Genomic DNA, 27979 nt, shown 5'->3' on the forward strand with positions numbered 1-27979 from the left:
ACAGTTTTTTTTACAAGGAAATGTAAGCAATAAATTACCAATATCTGAAATTACTCTTTGCAATTTTATTGCTTATCTTTTTGAACAAAACTATAGCCCATCTTCAATTATATCCATGGTGTCAGCTATTAGCTATGTTCACAAAATTTTTAACATACAAGACCATTCCCAATAATTTTTGGTCAGAAAAATTATTTTTGGGGCGAACAAGTCAGCAAAAGCACCTGATTACAGACTACCGATCACATCTTCAATTTAAGTCAAACTAGTCAATGCCCTGCAATTTACTATTCCAAATTTTTTCAATAGACTCTTGCTACAATATCTTTTTTCTGTAGCTTTTCATGGGTTTTTTCGCATGGGGGAAATTGCTAAAACATCATCAAATCATGCATGCATAATTCAACGGAAAGATGATAGTTTCAATGGAAACTCTTCAGTTGAATTAATATTGCGACATTCAAAAACCATGCATAATACCCACCCTATAACCATATCTCTCTCTAAAGTCTCCCCACCACAAGTTTGCCCAGTCACAACCCTCCAACTATATTTATCTGCTCACAAACACAGAAATGGACCCTTATTTCAATTTCATTCAGGTTCCCCAGTATCTTATCAATTTGTTTCAACTAACCTTCAAAACACTGTGAAGTTTATAGGGCTTAATTCACAATGGTACAAAGGTCACAGTTTTCGAATAGGGGCAGCCACTGAGGCAGCTAAGCGAGGACTTTCACAAATTGAAATTCAAAAACTTGGAAGGTGGAAATCAGATGCTGTACAAAAATATATTCGCATTAATTCCCTACTTTGTTAGTTTCCTTGTCCTATTCCAGTGTTCATTTAGGTTGCTGACTTGCCGTCCAATCCATTTGTGTATTATGTTTTTGATGTTCAGCATTTGTCTGCATCAAAGTATTTGACTTGTCTTTACCTCAATTATGTATTTTTCAATCCATTGTAGTTCCTGTTTTATTTCTCTAAGTTGCATATCATGTCCAGCAATTGTCTGCATCCAACTATTGACTTGTTTTTACCTTAGTTGTGTGTCTATCAGTTCAATACAGCTGGGTTTTTTTTATTATCTATGTTTATATATCATGTTCAGCAATTGTCTGCATCAGATTCCAGGTTATAATATCTGTGCTTAGTTTCAAGCCTACTCCACAATTTTTAAGAAATATATAATTTGATTACAACTTGATGTTTTAATCATTTTTCCTGATGGCTAGGAAACGATATATTTTATATTCCTTTCATTTTTGATGTATGCCATTGTTGTATTTTGCTTTCCATCGTGCATTGCTTTCCATGAATGTCAGGTTCAGCAATTGGCTGTCTGGCTTTGTTACTCTTATATATTTTTTGGTGCTGTATTGTATTAACTTTTTACAATGGTACTCAATATTTTACCAAGGCAACATTTTGAGTGGTGCTTCAACCTTTCAGGTTGATGGCCTTTTTTATGCACCACTTTTGTTTTCATTGTATTTCATTAATGGTAGTTTTTTAGCATGTGAACTAGTGTTAGCAATTTTGCGGCTGGGAGTCCCCTATTGTTTTTTACTCTCCAATTTGTTTTCTAGTCAAATGTTCGGGGATCTTCCAGCCGCTTTTGTTTATGTTTATATGTTCTATAATTTTGCGTCATTTTTAAATAAATGACAAAATTTTAACAATCAAGAGGTGTTACTGTTTTTATTCAAATGGAAACAAACAAGCGTCAATGTTGCCTTGAAAAGTAAAGAAGGGGTTTAACATAAATTCTCTTATTTAAATAATTTACCTCTTCAAATGACCCGTGTTGATTTAATAAATACCTGACATCAGACACTTGCCTTTACTTTCTTGCCTATCCGTTTATATTACCGTTAATAATATTTATAGATGTGTTAGATACATAAATGTATTTTATTTTAATTATCCTTAATTACTTCTCCTGTAGCAAGGCTGATTTTGTATTTTATTTTACTTTTATTTTCTCTGAAACAAGTTTATGTATATAATTAATTATGTAATTATCCTTTAATTCGTTTAAACAAGAGGGTACGTAAATGACGTAATAGATTTTTGTTTACTTACAATGTTTCAAGCTGTGATAATCCCTGAAAGGCATTACTGTCGATCCTGTTTATCTGGTTGAACCTAAGGTTCCTTAATGAGTAAAACATATATGTCAATCACAATGTTGACAAATAACATGCCAGAGGAAAAATATCATGGACAGAGAGTTATTGCATTAGGAAATGTTTCATATTCCAGTTGAAGTTAATCATTCGTGTTCATTACTTATTTTTGCAATTCAGACATCCAAAAAAAACCCAAAAAAAACCGCCACATTATACACTGGTTAAACTTCAATATTCATATTCACATTGCAACCTTTACGTTGCAAATCAGTTTTCAATGAATAACATCCACATCACATTTAAAAAGACTATCTATTTTCATTATCCTAAACTAATAAAGTCTGACAAAAATGATAATTAAAGCAGCCAAAAAGTTTCACATCTTGGGTTTAATAGAAAAAATCCTCAAACAGTTTCGTTATGTTGAACTTTCTTCATATTCTCTGCTTGCAGTGCATAATTACAAACTGGTATTTTTGTATATGAAAACGATGCTTCCATTGTATTGTGTTATGCATATATCAGTGAAACGAATTATTCTTACAAACCATACCTTCACTACTCAATTGATTAAAGTATCCGCTCTAAAACATTAAAACATCCACATTGAAATTTAAAATAAATACTTCAAAAACACCAGTTTATAAACTCCATTTATATACAAATATTATGAACGGCATTATATAATACACTGGGTAACGGCGAGTGTACAATGATATATGTATATTTATTTCAGCAAGAGGCATTTATAGTCGTAAAATCATGATTGCGATTGACAAACGAAGATTGTAAATAAAGATTTTAAATGAAAAGGCAAAAGTAACACATATTTTCTGTCACATTGAGTGATTGGAGATGACAATAAATTTTATACATGTATAATATACACATAGGAATGACAAATTGTAAGATATGTAGAAATAAGACCCTTACCAAGTGTAGAATTAAGGCCTTGACTACATGTAGAATTCGCAGCCCACATATAAATGTCAAACATAAGCATTGGTAAGGAGGCACAATCACTTCATTATACAATTTTTTTTTATCTTTGACACATTGAGCGGTTCATATAAAGAAATGCAATTTGTTTATCAACGTTATTGAACTATAGTTAGGGCATATCTAATTCTTGCGTCAAGAGATTTGTTACGGGGCCCGTTTGTGTAACGAAAAACAAGTTATAGTGTATGTGTTTATTGGAAGTCTATTAAAATGGTAAAATGCATCAACAAAGGATCAAATATAGGGTGTAAAAAAGTGAAGCTCTATTCTGGCTAGGAGGTTTTAAGTTAATGGTTGCAGCTTTATTCAGGCTGATTGACCATGGCTTATTCAGGATTTAATTAAGCGTTCCTTATTCAGGAAATCCAGCTTTTATTCAGAGCTGAGCAAAGCAATGAAGCCCTCAAAATCATTAAAAATTAGCATTTATATAGACAATAATTACGTAACAAACTAAGACGACATCTAACAATTTTGCAAGTTACACAATGATTACAGAATTACATTGATAATAAAAGTTTCGATCATATTGTTCATAAAAAGAAGTCCATAACATATGTATTGAGGTTGAATAGTTTAGTATGATATATGTGTTCAAAGTTGTGGGTCGTTTAGCCCCCCTCAGATCTCTTAATAATGGTAAAGACTCAAATAATGTCATAGCGCGTTCGCTGAAAATTGTAGCGCATCATACAAATCGGTTAGCCTACTGCGCAAAAATTATACTGTACTGTTTTTAAGATCCGTACAGTCGAGAACACGTACAATAGAGAATTTCACAATATCTAAACCGGGCCAAACGAACCGTATAAGTGTTGAATGTATACGAAATATAATGAATTCTAACAACTACGTTTCTGAAAATTACTACAGTTTTCAAGACATTATGACTTATTATAGCAAGCAAACCTATTTTCAGCGGTTGAAAAAAGTCACAAAAAACGCTTTTTATAGGACTTTCTCCTGATTTTGTATCTGAACAGTTGCAGTGCTGTGTACAATACAACTCTGTAAATAAACTTCTCAGGAAATGCCTGACACAAAGAAAATGCAATTACTCAGTAAATAATGAACAAAATACATCTTGTTTGAATCCTCAGTTTTATGGATTACCTTTAAGGCGAGATACACCAATACTTAGCTGCAAATGATATTTATATTAATAGTTTAACCCAACGAGTGTCAAGTAAACATTTATAAATCTAAAACAGTGTGATCGAAACAACAGTTAAGAAATAAAGAAATATCACTATTTGTCCATAAAAACTACAGTGATGTGTGTTGCTGTTGTTTTCAGAATATTAAGCAATGCTAAATACCCAGTGCATAACGATGTGTGACATCATAAAAAAACGAATGCTAATTTGCTATAGAAGAACCGGTAAAAGATCAATATATTAAAGTTTATAAACTTGTCGGTCTTTTTTTCATTTACTAAATTTCTAATAGATAGGCAAGTATAATCTTCTCAATACTCCGTCATACCTTACCAATTCATGCTACTTGGGTAGCAAGAGACAGTTTCGGATAAAGTACCTGTCAATATTTTTGTAAAATTAAGAGTTGCTGTACTTGAAGGCTTTTGAGTGTTGCTTAAATTCATGAAATGATTTTTAATGATTATCATTAGTTAGAGGGGTGTCTCGTGTTGAAATTGGTAAGCAATATGTAGGCCCCATATGTAGGTACATGCGAATCAGAAGTAAAATGCGAAATTGCGGCTATGACTGTTGTGTTGACTTTACACAGTGAAATTGCAAGTTACATACGGGAAGTAAAATAACACGAAAAGTAGGTGGATAGGACATTGTAAACTATACACCGGTATGCTTCTGACATGTGATAGTTCAACATGCACGCGGTACGGTCAACCCTCTGCAGGGAATTAACTTGGGGAGGTCTAAAAAGCTGAAAAATCATGAACAATTAACAAAAACTGAAAGGGTCAAAATCTCATAAAAACCAGTATGTAGAGAATTTTACAGGTTTTGACTAGTAATTTTTTTTTTCAAAAATAGGTGATTGGCCTTATCAAGAGTAAATTAAAGGTATTTGTGCTGAATGGGAACTGAGGAAATTCTAGTTACAGAGTTCCGAAGACATGCATCCCTTGGCTACAATTAAATGTAAAAAAAACAAAAAACTGTCCCATGCCATCTGGACGTCTTTTTGGCAAAGCTTTTTTTGCATGCCTTTCTTCTTATTTTTTCCAGCCAAACATGTATGTGTCACTGTATATTAGCGAGTGCTACGTACACGTATGATTAAGGAAATCGAATGCTGTAGTTGTTACTTTATTATGCCCCTCTTGTATAAAACAACGATCAAGGGATAACACCGCTAGAGATAGACAATCTAAAACGTTTGCCCGGGGATCACGTTAGTCAATTAAATATCACTTAAACCCTCAAACCCAGAGTTTAGCGGAGGGCATCAGTCTCCTAAGTATCCCAAGTGCTTCAAATGAACTTTCCCATACCAAAGAACTTGCGTTATAAGTATCTCTGTAAATATAAATGTCATCCAACAAGCCATCCCTAAACATTTATGCACCTCAAGATATACTCGGTTATGTTCTTAAGCGTACCTTTCTAGAAAACAACAATTTTGTATGTTGCTGTTATTACCAAAAATGTTTTCCAGGCCTTCTTGCAGAATATTGTTCGTTATCACCACATGTCATTTTAAACTATGCTGAATATCTTGTGCATTGCGATGTGTTAAACCATAACAATAGTCAATCCTGATCCTGTCTTCTTGAATACAATTAACACAAACAAACCAAAATAAATTTATATATTTATGGTCGCTCATTTCATCATTGCTTAAATACTTTTTAAGACACAATGTCACAAGATGCTTTACGAAGTCGGTCATTATTTTTTTCAAATAATCATAGTTCAGTTCACGCAATTAAAGTACCGCGCTTGTGAACCGCAGATCCCGGGTTCTAATCCGCTAGATCTTTTGTTTTTATTTACTGAATCATTTGCATATAACTCATCAAAGTTAAATCAGTTTATCAAAGATAAATATTTCCGCCATTAAAATAATCCTTCAACCCTTGATGACATTTACGCATATTATTGGTCATCGCTCGCACTTTGTGATATTAGCTTGAACGTATGACGTCACAGACTCCCTGCAGATCGTCTTATCAGTCGCCGCTTTAAATTTTACCCACCCACCTAGCTGCAGGTCTGTAGCTCCCGGTCTGAAAAAAAATTCGGATGGACGACCTGGGAGCTACAGTGCTTCCCATAGTAAACAAACTGCAATTTACGGCGCAGAAAAAATGCGCTAGTTTTGGACAGATTAATCTCATATCCGAATACATTCTGTACAAATATGTGATTCTAAAATATTCCTTGGACATTTACTACAGATATTGTCATTTCACTTGCCTCTGGTAGTCTTTTAAACACCATCACTAGCCCTGGAAAGTGAAGTGGGGCAGTTTTGTTTACATCTAAAAATGGCGACTCCCGATCTCGACATAAATTAATATACTTCATTTTCCGAGGTCGGTTATCATGTTCAAGAGAAAGTCTGAGGCAAGTAGGATGAGTTTTGGTAGCAAATTGCCTGCAAAATTTAATGGTACTAATTGTTTTCACAGAATTTGTGTGAAAATAAGGGCTGTCAGTCCAAATCAAGCGCATACATTTGTGCGCTGTAAATTGCAGTTTTTTTTACTATGGGAGGCACTGTAGCTCCCAGGTCGTCCATCCGAATTTTTTCAGACCGGGAGCTACAGACCTGCAGCTACCACCCACCCCCTTTCTATTTTCGGTTGCCCAATTGAATTTTATGTTATTTCAATGCACTACAATTTGATAGTTTAATTTTTCTGGCTCTGCATATTAATTTTTTTTCAGGATGAAGCTGCCACAATAAGAGTCAACCCTATCCGGCACGGCTGCCTGATCTGTGAGAGACAACTGCTGAGCTTGCCAGCGATACACCAGCTTACCAGTAGTGCTCACGTGGACTTTAAATGGTTTATATAATATGTTTAAGTATTAGTGAATTGGGTATACATTTTTACGAGTGAACTGCTGGTCCTAGGGTTCACCTCGTACATGTATTCTGTATTAATTTTAATTTTGAGCAGCCGTGGCCATTACTTAGTATCATTTAATGCTTAAAAACAGGAATTTCTGCAGATTCCTAATTAAACATCACGAATTAATATCTGCGTAATATCGTGAGAAGTACATCTCGCGGATTTCAAACACTCTCTTATTTCTTGGACACATGTAAACTAAACGGATCAATAATTAAAACTCGGCTTTAGCAATTTGATAATCAGTCAATTGGAAGCAAAACGGTTGAATCTTGGATTTAAGTTCTCATGTAAAATAACGAATTTACAGTATTTCATTTATTTTGAGCTATTAAATCAAATACATGCATTGCATGTTAACTATTTATTTGCTATACTGACGAAAGATCCAATTCACTTAAACAAAAGTGATTTTCATTAAAATTGTATATGAGTTAGACTGTTAGAGTTACTAAAAATATATTAGAATCAATACAAAAAAAAATAACATAAAAATCGAGTAAGATTTTTAGTAGGAACCATTTTTTTAAATAGTGTTACTTCTCTCTTTCAATTAAACACAATGGGGAAAAGCGTTCTTGTAAGAGAAAAACAATTTTTTTTTAAATTCTGCAATAGATTTTCTATCCCAAATAAAATATAGCACTTAAGATGATTTTGAATTACTATCATTTAAAAAAGAACCTAATCATCGATTTCGTTTTGACGGGAGCACATTCCATTTGTGCGAATTGTCGTTATTTTTCTTCAATTTTTCATGAGAAGTACTAGCAAACTCTAAGGAAAAGTTAATGTACATTATTAAGAGGTTGATTAATGAAACAAAACAACTATCATAGTATGTTAAACATTTGTACTATGATAAAATACTTCAGAACGTAAGCACAGGAGCGCTTTTACTCTATTTTCAATACAAGTATTGAACGGATTGCAATGTTCACTGGCTCAAACTCTGTAAATTAACGTATGTAGACGGTGATAAGAGACTTGAACTAATATAAAACTCACCACAATACTTGTTATCCCTTTAAGATATTTGTACATGTTAAATAATGTTGAAAAGCATATTTCAGCATGTTAGATAACAGTGAGATCAGTCACTACTTGCGCTACATAAAGTGGGTATTAATTAGTATTGATGACGTTGAACAGCTATTTATTGCGTCATAAGCGAATGTCATTGACTTTTAGTGATTGTGACGTAATATTGAGATTTCAGTGTTCGTGACAATTCCTCCCTTTAGCTGTATCTGCGCAATTTGAATTGGGTCCGTCGTCCATAAAACACCACTTTTTCTGGATTTTACATTTATTTGTTTAAATAAATTAAAATATACGACATCTTTTTTAATGACATGAAAAGAAAAAAATATTATCGCTCGACCACATCTGTTTTTAAAAATATTGGCCGGAGAACCAAGAGCTAAATTTTGTATGGCCTAATAAACCACTTTAAACAGACATAATACATGTATTAAGATAAGGTCGAATTTTAGCAAGGGTATTGCCAATTTTCTCACATATTTTAAGAATGATTTGAATATCAATATGAAATTGACGATATATGGACCGGGCAGGTTGATGAAAAAAAAATTATTTATATAATTTAACCAATAAAATGCTTCCTTTTTTTAATCATGCATACATGTATCATGCAGGTGACGACATTGCAGAAAAAATACCAAAAAATGAAAAATAAGCCGCGTTTGTTGGTACTGTAGATCTTTTCTTCAATGATCCCGACCTTCATAACCAAAGAGTTTTATTGTTTAATATGTTTACATCTTTCCTTGAACGAATCATTGATTTGATTGTAAAAAGTAAGTGTAATTCACAAAATATATGTTACTGTTTATCAATACATAAGCGGACCATTAGTACTTGAACACCAGAGAAAAAAATTACAGAGTAACATGACTGTACCGAAATTTAAAACTGTTTCCGCACCATGAAATGAACTTTATACTGTACTTTACATTGGCAAGGGATCTCACCCGAAAATACTGGTAATATGCAGTGGATTTCACTAGATAACGCTGCCAAAATAAATACATTATTTCAATTCATGTATTTTGAAATGTTATTTGTTTTTTAAATAATTTGTTTATTCATTTTATGTAATTTTTTTCTGTTTATATATATTTTCTAAAGTTTTAATTGATTTTTTTTAAATTTCATCTTTGTTATCTTTGATTTATATATAAGTTCATCAAGGTGTAACATGCATCCTCACGTGCATTTTCATTTTTTTTTTGTTGAACAAACATTTATTGTCACTTTGAAATTCATGAGCGCTACGGCAAAGGAAAAAAATACAATATATTTTAAAACCATTTTAGTTGTCACTTAAAAAATGATTGTTTTTTCCCAGATTGTCACTAAAAAGGAAAGCCATACTTTGATAACAAAGAATGAACCGCCGTTTGACTATTTTTTTGTTACATGGAGCTCAAATTGTATTTCCGGAATAGACCATATGCCTGAAGATTTTAATTTTATATTATTCTATTGATTTTTTTTTTCTATATTAAATTCAATCCTAGCAAATCACGTGGCTAGCAATTTTACCAGTCGCAAAAAAGCCAATGAGTTCCGAATAACATAGGCGATACACATCTGAACTAATGGGTTTGATGTATTCCACCACGATATCGATATTTTCATAACCTTTTCAGATTGATGTGCTCAGAAATGATAGACAAAATCACCGTAAAAATATTTCAGAGTACATTATAGTTTTTAGCATATTGTCGCAATACAGCCTCAGTGCCTTCCTTTATCTTCTTGTGGTGTAATATGGTTTATTTAAGAGTTAGTTAGATATATAAATGAATCGCAGCAATACTTGTTTCAATTGCATAACAGCCTTAAATCTTTGAACAGAGAAAAACAATTTGTTACAAGTGAAAATTTAAGGCGTTGACAGGCGGTTTTATGCTCAAGTTAGCATTGCAATATCCTGGCTTAATTTGGAAGAGAAAGTAGGTCGACTAATCGAAGATCGATATCGAATGTATAGACAGTGACAGCAATTAGATTATATATTGCAGAATAAGCATTAATAAGCGTTATGCTAACGGTGTTTTTTCCCATTTAATTTTTTGCTATTTGATAAGCATTCCAAACTAGTCAAGGAATTGTATATTAATTACATGTACATTTATTTTTAACTATATTTAACTTTACCTTTTGCTAGCCCTTTTGTGTCTTCTGATGGCGAAAACATATTTTTGTGTCAAGATACAAATGTTACGAAGGATTTGTACATCCTATACATACTTCGTAATCCTTCGTAATCAAAGATTTCATCTGACCTACTTCCACTATTGTTTTCCATAATGCAGAAATGCTCCAGTTTTATTTTTTCCGAGGATACTGAATGACATATACAATAGAACCAAATCTGACACATATTTCTAGAAATTTTAATGAAATTTCTGGGATAGTGTTTTACTACTTTATCATATATGATAAGATTATATAAAGAGATAGATAATCAAAGCTGACAGAGGAATATGAGCCCTAGAACATGTATCATATTATATGAAAAGCGCAGTTTGATGTAAGATGTTTGATGTTTGATGATCCACATGATTTGATATAAAAAATGTTAATTTATATTATCTTAACAACCCGATATTTTTAATTTTTGATACGATCCTATTCATTTGAACTTAAGTAAATATCACATCATGAATTTTTTTTTTAAATGTATCATTTTTTGATACCAAGATATCATATCATTTATACAATACTGTACATTTAATATAAATTATCAAACGATATGATACAATATTGTATTATTTGAAAAAAATACAATGTTGTGTACGAAATTATATTGTAAACAAAAATGTTTAGTGAACTTTCTTTAATGCACTTATTATTAGTTACTATTTGAAAGAAATATTCATCATGACGTCATTTACAATAACATCCATTCACAAATTGGAGAAGGAAACAATATTAAAAAACCAGTAATATTACAAGGGAATCGGATTATACAATTTATTTGACTAGATATCATTCATATATTTTCACAATGACTGCAAGAAAAATGCCAAATGTTGCATATACCTGTTAATTTTCTGATAAAGTACAATTAATGATCTATTGTATGAAGTGATTGTGTTTTAAGGATTACTTTTGGATAACAATCTCACTGACATGATTAGATTCTGTGTATTTTAACCGCATGACGTTGCACCTCGGTCATTTCTGTAAATCTTTTCATTTCATTGAATACAATGTCTCCCTCTTGTTGTGAAGAGGGGGTGGAGATGAAATATATTAGTTTTGTTTTATTACTTTATGTATTATGATTCAAAAAGTTAGCCCCAGTTGGTCCATTGACAAGGTGTCATTATAAATGGATTAATAAACAGCACTGTCAGTCATGAAATATTCATAGATCGGAAGTTTCCAATTCATTTTCATGGACAATGAGGAAGAATTGGCTATTATTTGAGTCGTTTGTAAAACACGGTGACTGATGCAGACCAAGATAAAATGTGTTTATTGAATAATGTTCTCTCATAATAAAACAGGTTTGAAAGATAAACACTTATCTTGATTGCACGGATAATTTAAAACAAATAACGATTATACATTTTCAATGCAATGGTCAATCATTTGGTTTAAATGAATTCATAGGAAACTGTATCTTAAGCGAGTGCATACCTTGCCATTGGCATAATCATCCGGCACAGTGTTCTTTATATAACACACGAACATTAGAAATGTAGCAAAGTCATTCCCCAGCGTGTCTTTACACGCATAAGTTTAGGATTTGGAGATGGATTTAGAGTTAAAAGATGAAAGAACACTTTTACATTGGAAAAAAATAAATAGTGAAGTATGTATTTCAAAACATGAGAACCAGCTTTACACGTCTCATTTTTGCAAACTTGCAGAAGCTTAGTTACATCCATAAGACGTATTTGAGTTATACAATTGAAAGGACACAGCTCAAATGTGTATACTTACTCTTGAAATACAGCTTGACAATTCAATAGGGAAAAATCTAGTTTAAATTGAATTGTATATTGAACCATGGCTAATATCCCATAGGCCACATACACACACAATTTGTTTAGTTTAAACTATATCGGGGATGACAACAATTTAACCCATGAGTTGAATTGATGATAGCGCTTTTGTTGTATCAGAATCAAGTATGCAGCAACCATATATATCTTTCATTCTTGTTTAAATTTATCCACAAACCATGGCTCTGACTTTATTTATATGGATATTTTAGACAGAGGTCAATCCAAGAATTTTTCATATCACATTAGTACAATATTTTAAGAAAAAAGTACACATCTAGTGTCACAGCAGATAACAAGCTTGTTATTTGAAAATAAATTGTAAAATATTTAAGCTTTGGACTTTTACTTCTGAAAAATGCAGTCTCATATCTGCAACATTGTGCACATACCGTTGCACTTATAAAACCACATTTTTTAAAAAATAACGATTTGATGCTTTGATAATTTTACAGACCTTTATTTCCAATATTAATAATTTTACGAGTAATGCGCTTTTAACGGAAGAGCAATTGGAACAGCCGAACTATGCTGACAAAAACAGTGCACGGCGCTTTAAATTCTAATTACTGAACTCAATTGTTCATTCTGTTAACCGATGGATATAACCTGAGGCTTGTAATAAATTTATAAATTGCATCCTTTTCACTGTTAACGATATAATTTTATTTTTCATTTCGTAAACCGATGGATATAGCCTTTCTAATATACGCATGGGAATGACACATTGCTAGATACATAGAAATAAGACCCCTACCAGTCCCTGACTAGATCTCACAGACCAACCACACATAAATGTCAAACATAAACATTTATAAGGAAGCACAGTCATTTCATTATACCTTTGTTTTATTTTTGCCGCAATGCGCAGTTCATGGAGAGAAATTCAATTTTCAACATCTTACCGTATGTGTCCTTCATAACTTATTTATAAAAGGCAATTGACGGATGAAAAATTCCATTTGTTTATCAACGTAACTGAAATATAGTTAGGGCATATCTAATTTTTGAGTCCAAAGATTTGTTACTGGGTTCGTTTTGTTTGAAGGAAAACAAGTTATGGTGTATGAATTTAATGGAAGTCTTTCAAAATGGTAAAATGCGTCAGTACAACATCAAATGAAAGATTTAAAATAACTGAAGCCTTATTCTGGCTAGGAAAGTTATGGTAGAAGTCATAGCCTTATTCAGAGCTGAGCAAAGCAACGAATCCCTCAAAATGAAAATAATCAGAATTTTAATAGACAGAGATAGCGTGACATACTAGAATATAATTTTGCAATTTAAACAATTAAAAAAATGATTGCAAAATTACATTGTTAATAAAAGTCTCTTTCATATTGTACATAAAAAGAAAAGTCCATAACAGATTTATTGACTGTAAATAGATTTGTATGATAAATGTATTTAAGGCTGCGGTCAATTTAGCCACCCCCCCCCCCTCAGTCCTCTCAATCATGATATATACCCGTCTTGTAGCATAGCGCGTTTGCTGATTGAAGCGCTTTGTACGAATCCGTCAGCCTACCGCGCAAACTCCTTACTCTACTGGTTTTTTTAGATCTATACGGTCAAGAAAGGGTACAGTGAATAAATTTACAAAATCTAAGCTGAGCCAAACGAACCGCATACATGCTGAATGTACATGAAATACAATGGATTCTACGTATACGTTACTTTCTAAAATTTACTACCGTTTTCAAGTAATCATGCACTGGTCGATAAAATCTTTTCTGAGGAAGCAAACCTAATTAACCCTGTAGACTTTCTCCTTATGTTGTGTGCTGTGAACAATAAAACACTGTAAGCCATTAAAGAAATGCCTTTTGTACACGGTGTTAAAGTGACCCAACAAGTATGTGGGGTGGTAGCATACCTCTAAGTATCTTAATAATGAGTAAGTGCTAAGTAGGAGGCTAAAACTTTAGCACGCCTTTTCTTGTATAAAACAATTACCTGGGGACTAGAAGATCAAAGAAGCCCAAGGGTCAAGTTGGCTTATCATATATCACTGAGGTGGCATGGGACAGGTTTTTTTATACAATTTATTGTAGCCAGATAATGTATGTTTCTGGAACTCTGTAACGAGAATTTCCTCAGTTCCCATTCAGCACAAATACCTCTAATTCACTCCTTATAAAGCCAATCACCAATTTCTGAAGAAAATTATCAGTCAAAACCTGTAAAATGTTCTACATACTGGTTTTTCTGAGATTTTGACCCTTTCATAACTCGCCCATTTTTCGTGATTTTACGGCTTTTTAGACCTTCCCCAGCGAATTCCCTGTAAAGGGTTGACATTCCATACTGTGTGCATGTTGCACCATCACATGTCAGAAACTTAACGCTGTATTGTTTACAATGTCCCATTCACGTACTCTTCGTGTTTTTTTATCTCCCGTATGTAACTTGCAATTTCACTGTGTAACGTCAACACAATAATCATAACCGCAAGTTTCGTATTTTACTTCTGATTCCAATGTACCTAAGGGACTACATATTGCATACGAATTCAACAAAATATATCACTCTAACTAATATTAATCATTAAAACTCATTTCATGATTTTCAGCAACACTAATACCCTTTAGGTACAACAATTCTCAATTTTACAAAAAAATATTGACAGCTACTTTATCCGGGTACTTTACCCGAAACTGTCGCTTGCTACCTGAAATAAACCTTCAAATCCTGGGAATAAATGACCAAGAGCTTATGGTCTGTGGCAACGCACTTTGAACAAATTACGCACTTTGAAAAAAAAAAAATTAAAGTGCGCTAAATTTCCGTTACGAAGGAAGATTAACATTTTTTAGTATTCACACTCTTTACGCACTTTGAAAAAATATGTCATCTTAAGATAATTCTAACATTCCGAATTTTTTTTCTTTGCAAATTGTCGAAATTGTACGAAAGCCGAGAAGGATCATTCGAGATTCGAGATTCGAAATACGAGATTCGAAATACGAGATTCGAGATTCGAAATTCGAGATTCAATATCTAAATTAACCAATCAAATCAAGGATCTGAAAATATGTATCCTAGCGACATCAAACTGTTCTAAATAAAAATCATACGTACATGCTCTTATATACAAATAAATGCTATGTTCACTTCTCCCTACCTAACTAAATAATTATTTGTATTTACTTTTACACAGAATATCTAAGTAGACTAGTAATAATGTAGTGTGCTTCGCGGATCTAAGTGATTTTGTTTGCCCTGGTGCATTTCCACCTGATGCGTTTGAACCCTAAGGTATTTCACTACCAGTAATAGTTTAAAACCCGGGTTTATTCACCCCTTTTGTGTAAAAATGCGGTTATGGTAGAGAACTTCATAAGCGGAGCTAATTTTTTCTGTAGGGGGTCCTAGGCCAATTTTAAAAAAAATTACTACGTAAATTTAATAAGCTCCAATTTTCCCGAGAAGGGGGTCCAGATCCCCCGACCCCCTCCTTTCTAGATCCCCGCATGAAGATTAGTACATGTATCTAAATAATCTAAATATAATTAATCTGTCCTGTTTCACTAATAAATATAAGCATTACTAAGCGTTTTTATGTATGCATACAGTGATACACTAGTACTATGATTATAAACAAATCACTGAGATATTATCACATCATACGGAATTATCAATAAATACAATTGTTTTCCTTTTCCCCAGTAAACAACTTATTATGAGTCTTACTTTTGGAATTGTTTTCAATTTAGAAGGATACCTACTCTTTACAATTAAAGATAGGGATGATAGGTTGCCGATTTCTTGTGCAGAGAATCGTAAAACCTTATATTTGATTGTGCATGAATATTTCAAAATTAATTGTTGTACATATATTTTGTTATAATTCATTCCTTGATATATCAACAAGAAAGAATAAAAGCATATGTTTCATAGCCAAGTTAAGTTTCTCTGTAGTTTCCTACCCCCCTACCCCCACCGCACCAAAATTGACAATAATTACATATAAGTCATACAAATGTTTACTTTTTTTGTAATTAAATCTCTAAAGATGTAAATAAGCACTGCAAACTAAGATGTGTGTATTTAATATACTACTACAGTACACTTAGCCAGATAAAATGTAATCAGGATGAAGCTACAAGGGATGAGTGGTGCAAATTTACCAATTTGTCGCCATACACACAGAACACCAAATAAAGAAACCGTGAGTGGTGTGTGGAATGCATAAACGATGGCGGCAAATTATCTCAAATAATCAGTGCAAAAACCCACAAATAGGCTGTTATTTGATACATATCCTGCAAAGACATTGATAAAAAATGTTATCGTCCCATAACATAGCCGATTAAGTTAATGTGTACATATGGTCAACGTACATGTAATTCTAATATACAAGAAGGCGGACGTATCAGGCAGGGATCCAGAAAATTAAATTTCAAAAATGATCGGTTGAATTACATTAAATACTTTGAAAATTGTTTTAAACTATCGCACGGGTCAAAATGCGTGATAGAAGCTATGTACAGTGTAATTGGAAACTTTCATTTTATATCAATATGTAGTATTACCTATTATAACAAATGAGAGTAAAGCACAACTGCCACAAGCAATACATGTCCTTTACCGGCACCACCTCCCTTCCCATAATAAAATGAAACAATTGTCGTTTTATTTGCTAAAATGTGTGTGGTTCAAGATTTTTCTAAAGGACATACCCGATTAGAATTGAAAAAGAGTCGTACGTTTAAAACTAATTTTGTCAAATTTTTTAGATTCATTTGGTTATATTTTGGTCCATTTGGGTAAATATATGCACCAGCGCAGCTCTAATTTATATATAATCAGGCCATAAATTCAAAATATTTTCAAAAATTAATAGCTTTAAATCCAGTGGATGAAAGAAAAGGAAAGCAAGTCGAACTCGATGAGTGCAAGCTAATACCTGTGTTGAATGAATGGTACAGTAGGATATGCGCAAAAAAGTCCCGTCTACTCTTTCCTACCCTATAATTATTGGAATATTAAATCCGATTATAAGAGTCAAATTAAAAATCAAGTACGGATTTGTACCTGTTTATCAAAAGTAAAACTACTCATAATTTATCTACAGTGCATCGTTATGGAGCTACACAGAAAGTTTTATATTAATTTGCCGAGCCAAATAAAAAAAACCTGGAAAACGAAGAGAAAACAAAGTGGGGACAGAATAACTGACAAATTAATTAGGACTATATAGCTCCCCCCCCCCTCTTGAAATGTATATACTGAAAACAGATTATTGGCGTACAACATCCACACACAATTTAAAGAAAATTTCATGTTTTTTTTATCATTTTCGCTAGCTAGTGTAAGACATCACAAATACCCCAAACCCCGTCACGGAAATGGAAATACTAGGTGATGAGAGAGAGAGAGAGAGAGAGAGAGAGAGAGAGAGAGAGAGAGAGAGAGAGAGAGAGAGAGAGAGAGAGAGAGAGAGAGAGAGAGAGAGAGAGAGAGAGAGAGAAATAGAGAGAGAGAGAAATAGAGAGAGAGAGAGAGAGTCGATGTAAATCACAGGTGCGCTAACACCGTTAAAATTAAAGCTTGCTAGTTGGTCTGCCCTACCCTAGCTACCTCCTCTCTTTTCTCGTTTTAGAGGCTTAATTAGTGTCTATATATGCTTGTAACAAATCAAATCAATTTCAAATTCTAAATCAAACTGAATTTGACACTACAAAACTCTCTCTGTGTCTGTCTGTCTGTCTGCCTGTCTGTCTGTTTGTCTCTCTCTCTCTCTCTCTCTCTCTCTCTCTCTCTCTCTCTCCCTCTCTCTCTCTCTCATATCGACAATGGCATTGCCATACCCTACAATACACTATTCTTATCTGGATTTCTGTCTTTGAGGTTGTAAATCATTATATCTTCTATGGTTTAAAACTTAATCATAACCTATATTTTGACATGTCGATTATTTCATTGAGTTTTGTTTCATAGCTAAAACATTTAGATTAAACAGATCTTTCTTCCTGAGCCGATTTTTACACAGTTGGGGCGAATACACTTCGGGTTAAAATTGTTCGGGGGGAAATACATACAGGGCAAACAAAACCAATTAGATTTGCAAAGCCAACAGTGTTATTTCTAATTTAATTGTTTATACTGTGTGGGTTTATTCATCAATGTTGATTTAACCATTTTATAACTATTATATATATATATATATATAAGAGCTATTAAGACATTTATTTGTAGGAAAGAGCATGTACGAATGCTCTTTATTTAGAACAGTTTGATGTTGCTAGGATACAGGTTTCAGATCCATGATTTGATTGGTTAATTTAGATATTGAATCTCGAATTTCGAATCTCGAATCTCGTATTTCGAATCTCGCATTTCGAATCTCGAATCTCGAATGATCCTTCTCGGCTTTCGTAAAATTGTCTTATGAGAAAAGAAAAAAATTCTCATCTAGAAACTGTTTATCAAGTTAGCTGAGAATGCAATGATCTCTTTCTTAAATATATCACACGCATATATGTACATGTGTATATACATGTATATATATATATATTTATATATATATATATATATATATATATATATATATATATATATATATATATATATATATATATATATATATATATATATATATATATATATATATATATAGTTAAATCCAAAAAATATCGCAGTGTCCGGTTTTATATATAGAAAATTTGAAAAACGAAAGACAACACAGAGTAAAACGTTAGCGCTTTCATTCAATCTTCAGACGTTTTTAAAAATAACAATTACGTTACTTGGTGACGTCTACAATACAATGACGTCATAGTTAAAGTTAACGTAGTAGAGGGATATTTCCGCGTAATCTATAGGGTAATTCAATGAAATATATACACAATACATAAAAAAGTTAAATTATAGCAGTCTGTTGAGGCAAGGTTTTAAAGTTTGAATAAAATGTTTTTCTTTTTCTCTTCTTTCCGTTGCACTCTCTGTAAAAAGTTTATAAAATGGAAACACTTTAAATTGCCCGCCTCCGCATACATCGATGTTCTCGCTGAGTTTTATTTTCCGGTACTCTGGGTCTTTAATTTGCTGTTTATGCACCCGGATTCTTGTTCTTAATGTTGTCCCAGTTTCGCCGATATAAAATTTGTTGCAACCATCACATATAATGGTATATATTAAATTTTTGGAATGACATGACATGTCCGAATTTATGTGGAATTGTTTTCCTCTGAAGTCAACCGAGCTGCCTTGTTTTAAAAACGGACACGTGCCGCATCGTATGTCTCCACATTTAGATACCGTTTTTATTGACGTATTAATTGTAGATGGACAGAGTATTCTCTTAAGGTTCTTTGGTTGCCTTTTACTGTTAGTAAACTTGAGTTTGGTTAAAACGCGAGCCATATCTTCATCTGTTTTGAGAACTCCGTTGAGATGATTGACCACTGGAGCTATATTCGGGTTCCTAGGGTTATGGGTAGTAACAAGCGGTAATATTTTGGTTTCCTTGTTGTTCTGTAAAATTGGATCAATAAGATCCTGTCTATCTATTCCTTTGGCCTTCATTATTCCGTCGTTGATAAGGTTGATAGGGTAATGCTGGTCAGTTAAAAATTGTTTTAATTCGTTGAGACGCTGATTTCTTGTTTCCTCATCACTGACTATAGTACATATTCTCCTGGCAAGGTTGTAAGGGATGGCCCTCTTTATATGTCGTGGATGGGACGATCCAAAATGCAAATATTGATGAGTATCTGTACTCTTGTAGAAGATATCTGTAGAAATTTTATCGTTCTCCTTTTTGACTAGAACATCTAAAAACGGAATTTTTGTGGAGCTTTTTTCTAATGTGAATTTAATATCTGGATCTAGATCATTAAGAATATTTTTCAACCTTTGTAATTCCGAGTCTTCTTTATTCCATATGATGAAACAATCATCTAGATTTCTTTTCCAGTTCTTTTTCAGAGTCTGGCTGAATTCTTCACCGAATTCCTCCTTTGTCTTTTTATACAGACTTTCTTCTAAAAATCCTAGGCATAATGTAGCGTATGTTGGGGCCATTTTAGTTCCCATGGCTGTACCTTTGATTTGATGAAAGTATTTGCCATTAAACGTAAATACATTATTCTTTAAAACCAAGTATGTAGCCTCCAATAAAAACTCCTTTGTAAATCTGTTATCAATGTCCGTTCTGCAATTATCAATCCAGAATTCAAAGCTGTAAGTCCTAGTGTACTGCTTATATTAGTGTATACATGTAAGTTGACTACATCCAAGCTTACTAGTTCAGCATCAGGATCCACTTGTTCCGGTAGATATCGTAGAAAATCTAAGTCATCCCGGATGAAACTTTTTACATTTTGATATAGTGGTTTCAAAATGATATCCAATAAATTGCTGAGTCGTTGGGTGGGTGCTGCAGGTCCTCCAACAATAGGACGGAATGTTAAATCTGCGGGATGTTCACAAGTAATGTATTCAGAATTCTGTTTTTGTATAGCTTCTTTGATTGTTTTTGATTTGTGAACTTTTGGTAACCCATAGAAGGAACTTTCTTTATATTCAAACTCAGTGACAAATTCTTTCTCCTTATCTGTTAAAGTAGAGGAATGTTTGAGTAGCAGTTTTTTTATAGGATTGCTTTGTCCTGGTTTTCAGATATTTCAGCATAAAATTCCGTGTTTGAAAGCATATCCATTATTTTTTGCTCATAATATACTGTGTCCATAATAACCACGGCTCCGCCTTTATCCGCCTCTTTAATTACAATATTTTCATCACTCGATAATGATTTTAAGGCATTGGTTTCTTCTTTAGACAAGTTTTGTTTAGTAGATATACATTTAGTACTATCTAGTGGTAAGTTCTGGAGCGTTTCACAAACAGTGTCTAGAATGTTGTTTCGTCCTTTCTTTGGGTTGAAATTAGATTTATTTTTCACTAAATCTAGTTGAGTATTTTCATTGTCTTTGTCGCTCTCCGTATTTTTGAAATATTCGGCCAGACGTAATTTGCGAGTGTATTCTTTTATGTCTTTTCTTAATTCTTGTTTATTACTGCATGGGGTTGGTGTGTATTTCAATCCTTTTGATAGAAGCTTTATTTCGGATTCGTTTAATTGTTTGGTGGACAAATTGATTATTTTTGGATCCACGCATTTCGTCGTTGCTGTTGCTGTCGTTGTCGCTGGAATCTTTGTCCGTGTCCTGGTTTGCCTCCGCCTAAAAATACTTATTTAGTCCTCTGCCGATGTAGGTTGTACCGTTTCTCCGATATGTATTCCCTAGAGAGCAGTTTGGCCTTACATGCCTGTTATTGTTACTGCTGTTGTTCTTGTTGTTGCTGTTGTTATTGTTGTTGTATGAGTAACAGGAAGTTTTCCTTTGTTTCACTTGTTGTGTTCCATTGTTTACTCTTTTTTCATAGCCCGTATATTGTGGCACGTTTTGCTGTTTTCTTCCATATCTGTTACGTGTATTTTCTTGTGGTCGCAACGTTGACCGTTGTTGCTCATTGCTCATTGATTGCTTTCCGTTTTCTTGGGTGGAATTTTGATTGACAATTTCAGCAAAACTCGATTTTTTTCGTGCTGCTCTATTTAGTACGTTTTCTTTGGGCTTCTTCTGATTTTTTTCTTTCACTATACTGTTCCCGTATTTTCTTACATAATCTAACTGCCAGATTTCCTTCATTCTCCATCTATCCTGTGATCGCTTTTCTTCCTTCTCACAATCCACTTTCCACATGTTTTCCAGAATATCAAGTATTCTCCCCGCTTGCTTTTTTCTTAAGTTCGCTACCCATTTGCTCATCAATTTCAATTACCTTATTTTGGCTATTTTCAGATCTCATGCGTAAAAGCTGTATTTCTCCCTTCACTCGCTCAACGGCCATGTTTGCTCTGATGTTTTTCTGTTCTTCCGGTTCTCCGGGTATTTCCGTTATTCTATACTTTCTGGGTAGAATGGGTAAGTCTTCGCCTAGCCATTTCTCGTACTGTTCTGCATCCCACGCATTGTTTATTTGTTTCCAGTACAATTGCTTTCTCTTGTTTAGCGCTCTACTCCAGTCTACTTTTATTCTTTGTTTGATTTTTATTGCCTCTTTTTGTAATGCAAGTTCATTAATTTCTTGTTGAATAACTTCGCTTGGCGATTGGTAGTACATATTGCTTTCATCTGTATTAACAGATTTCACGCATGTTTCTTCGAAATGATTGTTTTCAATGCGGTTATCACATACCTTGATTATATCTCGAAGTAGATCATTGGTCGTATCCATTTTATTTCCTATAGAATCCATTTTATCCAGAATATTTTGAAGAACACTGTTCATACTATATTCCTCTTCTTTTTCTCTATCCCTCTGAAATCCTCTTCTATGGGTTACCAAAAGTTCACAAATCAAAAACAATCAAAGAAGCTATACAAAAACAGAATTCTGAATACATTACTTGTGAACATCCCGCAGATTTAACATTCCGTCCTATTGTTGGAGGACCTGCAGCACCCACCCAACGACTCAGCAATTTATTGGATATCATTTTGAAACCACTATGTCAAAATGTAAAAAGTTTCATCCGGGATGACTTAGATTTTCTACGATATCTACCGGAACAAGTGGATCCTGATGCTGAACTAGTAAGCTTGGATGTAGTCAACTTATACACTAATATAAGCAGTACACTAGGACTTACAGCTTTGAATTTCTGGATTGATAATTGCAGAACGGACATTGATACCAGATTTACAAAGGAGTTTTTATTGGAGGCTACAGACTTGGTTTTAAAGAATAATGTATTTACGTTTAATGGCAAATACTTTCATCAAATCAAAGGTACAGCCATGGGAACTAAAATGGCCCCAACATACGCTACATTATGCCTAGGATTTTTAGAAGAAAGTCTGTATAAAAAGACAAAGGAGGAATTCGGTGAAGAATTCAGCCAGACTCTGAAAAAGAACTGGAAAAGATATCTAGATGATTGTTTCATCATATGGAATAAAGAAGACTCGGAATTACAAAGGTTGAAAAATATTCTTAATGATCTAGATCCAGATATTAAATTCACATTAGAAAAAAGTTCCACAAAAATTCCGTTTTTAGATGTTCTAGTCAAAAAGGAGAACGATAAAATTTCTACAGATATCTTCTACAAGAGTACAGATACTCATCAATATTTGCATTTTGGATCGTCCCATCCACGACATATAAAGAGGGCCATCCCTTACAACCTTGCCAGGAGAATATGTACTATAGTCAGTGATGAGGAAACAAGAAATCAGCGTCTCAACGAATTAAAACAATTTTTAACTGACCAGCATTACCCTATCAACCTTATCAACGACGGAATAATGAAGGCCAAAGGAATAGATAGACAGGATCTTATTAATCCAATTTTACAGAACAACAAGGAAACCAAAATATTACCGCTTGTTACTACCCATAACCCTAGGAACCCGAATATAGCTCCAGTGGTCAATCATCTCAACGGAGTTCTCAAAACAGATGAAGATATGGCTCGCGTTTTAACCAAACTCAAGTTTACTAACAGTAAAAGGCAACCAAAGAACCTTAAGAGAATACTCTGTCCATCTACAATTAATACGTCAATAAAAACGGTATCTAAATGTGGAGACATACGATGCGGCACGTGTCCGTTTTTAAAACAAGGCAGCTCGGTTGACTTCAGAGGAAAACAATTCCACATAAATTCGGACATGTCATGTCATTCCAAAAATTTAATATATACCATTATATGTGATGGTTGCAACAAATTTTATATCGGCGAAACTGGGACAACATTAAGAACAAGAATCCGGGTGCATAAACAGCAAATTAAAGACCCAGAGTACCGGAAAATAAAACTCAGCGAGCACATCGATGTATGCGGAGGCGGGCAATTTAAAGTGTTTCCATTTTATAAACTTTTTACAGAGAGTGCAACGGAAAGAAGAGAAAAAGAAAAACATTTTATTCAAACTTTAAAACCTTGCCTCAACAGACTGCTATAATTTAACTTTTTTATGTATTGTGTATATATTTCATTGAATTACCCTATAGATTACGCGGAAATATCCCTCTACTACGTTAACTTTAACTATGACGTCATTGTATTGTAGACGTCACCAAGTAACGTAATTGTTATTTTAAAAACGTCTGAAGATTGAATGAAAGCGCTAACGTTTTACTCTGTGTTGTCTTTCGTTTTTCAAATTTTCTATATATATATATAGAGAGAGAGAGAGAGAGAGAGAGAGAGAGAGAGAGAGAGAGAGAGAGAGAGAGAGAGAGAGAGAGAGATTCACCTTATTGGAGTTCCACCTCCGCCCCGGCCGGGGCTTGTACTCTGGAACCCATTCTCCTAGCAGTGAGCGGCCACCGCGCTAACCACTGGTCCATCTAGGCAAGACAAACAAAAATCTTGCTTTTGATGACGAAGGCAAACTAGCGCGCTGGTCGCTCACTACACGGTCGTTTGAAAAACAGGTGGAAAGCAGTTAAACGACAAATTGAGAGGATCGAAACGACACACATTGCATAGATATATACATATAATAAGCACAAACATTGCAATAACTCTCAAATTGACATATACCTGCTTTATGAAACTGTTTATATTGATCTTTGTTTTTCAAATTATCAAGTGGTTAAAGTATCGCACTTGTGAACCGTAGATCCCGAGTTCTTATCCACTGGGTCTTTTGTTCTTATCTACATAATTAAATTTTAGACACTCATACTCATACTTTGTTTCATCAAATTGCTTCATTATGTATCCATTCTGCTTCTCTTTACTACCCGCTATCCTGATATCTGCTCGTTTTCCTCTGAGTTGAGAAACTATTTCAAGTTAATTAGGCACCTTAAACGACTTTAAAACAGTCACATCTGCTGATACGGTAACCTTTCAATCCCGCCCGTTAAGTGTTTCACTATATATTAACTCATTTAAGCGGTCGCCCATCTAATGCGGCCAATGCCCATTGTTTTTAGTTGTTTATAGTCTTGTGCTTAACATGTTTATAAGCCCTATTGCCAGTATTATTCATTTCTGAGTAAAATTCAAGCATTCTGAATAAATTTTAGTGAATAGAAAGTAGAAAGAAATATTCCCAGTTAGAAAATAAGACCATGACTGAAGAGCTTGGTAAACAATGCATGTCCTCATTTAAAATATTGGAGATTGTCATGATTTTGTGTTACAATAATTTGTAAATGTTATATATGAGTTATTATCTCCACAACACAAACTAAAATGAAAAAAAAATATATGAGGAAAATAAATAAAACTTTAATAATAAAACATAGATAAAGAATAAGACTTTTTTTTCAGAAATATGTTCAAATAAAATGATTTCATGTGACTTACATTGTATAACTTCCTAATTTGTCAAATATGTCGAAATTATGTTTAAAATGAACAAACTCAGAGATTTTAGGGATTTGGAATAAGAGTCCACCTGTCTTAGGTGGCAGGTGTCATCCTACCAAAAATGATCATTTAAGACAGCTGCGACTTATTAAGAAGATACCAAATTTTAGAAAAGTAATTATATTTCCTCACAATTTTCAAGAAAAAAGGATTTGAATATCAATTAAAAATGGGTTATATTTATGGGAAGACTTCATTTAAAATTATAATAATCTACACTAAAAAAAAAAAATGCCAATAAACTATAAAAGTAAAGAGTTGACACATGCTGAATAAATAAAATAAGGCAATTCGTTTCCTGAATGCGCAATTTTAGTTTTGATAGAGATAACTCATTCGTTTGCGAAGCACGATCTTTCGCGAGAGAATGGGATAGAACTTTGCAAAACGGGGTGACAGAACGCAGGTTGAGAAGTAACAAAAAGGGTAGGACGAGTTCATCATGCATAGAAGGCAAATACTTTGGATTAACAGATAAGAAATAAAATGGAACAGTTAAATGCGATTTTAGTTTTTATTAAACTAATAATTTGAACTAGATTTTAGTTTTGATTGAAAGTACTTTCAAGAACGGAGTGCCCAGGAACACGGGTTGACTAAACATCATAGCAGAGATTTTAGGGCGGTTAACTATTGGGGAGATACTTTGGAACTGACAACTTTGGTATAAAATATGCGAAAAAAAACCTTAGAAATTAATTTGTAAGCAATGAACAGATTCTGTTCTACGTCTTTATTAATAAATAAATCATGCATAAAACGGCGAGTTGGAATTATGGGGGAACCCCTACCCCTTCATTGTTTTTTCAAAACAGTAAATTTTTATTTAGGATATTGATAAAAATCAAAGTCAAATTCAACTTAAAAAATAAAATCTAAAAGATACGACGCACTTAATACCAACTCACTGGTTTTAAATAAAAAAAATTGTTATTCTTATTTCCAGTCAGCTGCAACAAAAAGAACTACCTAAAGGCTACGTACATGTATATATCATGAATTTCGGTTTAGATTTTTCATCCATGCCCGCTTTCTTAAATATCCAGCCAAGCATTGGGGTTTTTAATTTAAATTTTACACAATAGGTCAAAAAAACAATTAAGAGAGAATTCATTCAGGCACAGTATATACACAACAATTAACAACAAAATGGTTTAACATATAAAGCATTGCATCCTAGTAATGTATAAAGCGTTAATTCTCGTGCTTGCGCGGTATATCATCTAGTATAATGAATGATAAAGAGGTGAACATAAATTTTATAAATTTACAGAGGTATTGTGTTTCAGTAACTTATTGGTAATTGATTAATTTTATATTTGTAAGGTAAATCACTTAATTAGTTAGCATTATCGTTATCAGTTCTACATGTAGTAGAAGTATACAATAAATATGAAAATGACTTACAGTTCGCATGTATCATTGGGTATCCCCGTCGGAACGTTTTTCAGTCCTCGATTGAAGCAAAACACATATTTACACGTATCCCCACCGCAAGAACAGTCAGCGGGACAACCATCAGTCATACCAATAAAACACACCCCATACAGAAGAAATAACCAAATGATACAATGATTTCCATTCATTTTAAGGCTTATAAAATAACTCTTTCTTGCTAAATCGTTATACCAGTATTTCAAGTTCCAAAACGTGTTATCACTTATTTCCTTTGTTATGGTGAATATGAGCAGTGTTTTATAAGCGAAGATGCAGTTTGATTATCGAATATACTAGTGATCATATAACTTCAAAATGTAAACAAATGAAATACAATCTTGATATGATAACATTAAAATGATTGGGTAATATTTATGTATAAACGTTTTCAATGTGAGATCAGCTTTCGGAGCCAATGGAATTGCTTTAAAATAACAGGAAGGAGTCAATAATGTAAACTATCAATTGACATTTCAGGTTTTAATTAACTTCAGGAGCCACAGCTGAAATATACAAACTGTGTGCGTATAATAAGGGATCTTTATAATAATACAAGACTAAAAAGTTTCTATTGTTTTCATTTTCTTTTCTCTTGTATATTTCCAGTTACGTAAATGACCCAGTCTAGTGGGAAAGTGATTGCAATTTCGAATAATGTTAAGCCATACTTTGATACTCAATGAACCATTTTCTACACGACGAATCAACTCTAAAATGTTATGATTTTTGCATGTTATGCATGGTATTTCCTATGATAAGAATAATACTATGCAAAATAATCTTTTGGACTCCGTTCTTGTACAATTTATTACCATACATGGAAATGCAATAAATAAATTTTCAACAACATGGAATGATGATATTAGTTGAATCAAAATTCGATGGCCACACATAG

The 27979-nt window shown here is 33.2% G+C and overlaps 1 protein-coding gene across 1 annotated transcript in view; it reads right to left on the reverse strand.

Moving 5' to 3' along the window:
• The window catches only part of LOC128180294 (leucine-rich repeat transmembrane neuronal protein 3-like), a 54101-nt gene extending 26788 nt beyond the window's left edge, over nucleotides 1-27313 (reverse strand). The window contains exons 1-2 of the mRNA XM_052848273.1: nucleotides 27055-27313; nucleotides 2086-2157 (exon numbers count right to left, since the gene is read on the reverse strand). Coding sequence (XP_052704233.1) covers nucleotides 2086-2157; nucleotides 27055-27233 — 251 coding nt within the window. The 5' untranslated portion in view covers nucleotides 27234-27313. The remainder of the gene's footprint in view (nucleotides 1-2085; nucleotides 2158-27054) is intronic.
• Between the last annotated feature and the right edge of the window lie 666 nt (nucleotides 27314-27979).

The sequence above is a fragment of the Crassostrea angulata genome, chromosome 4, assembly GCF_025612915.1.
Source record: "Crassostrea angulata isolate pt1a10 chromosome 4, ASM2561291v2, whole genome shotgun sequence".
Lineage (NCBI taxonomy): Eukaryota > Metazoa > Mollusca > Bivalvia > Ostreida > Ostreidae > Magallana > Magallana angulata.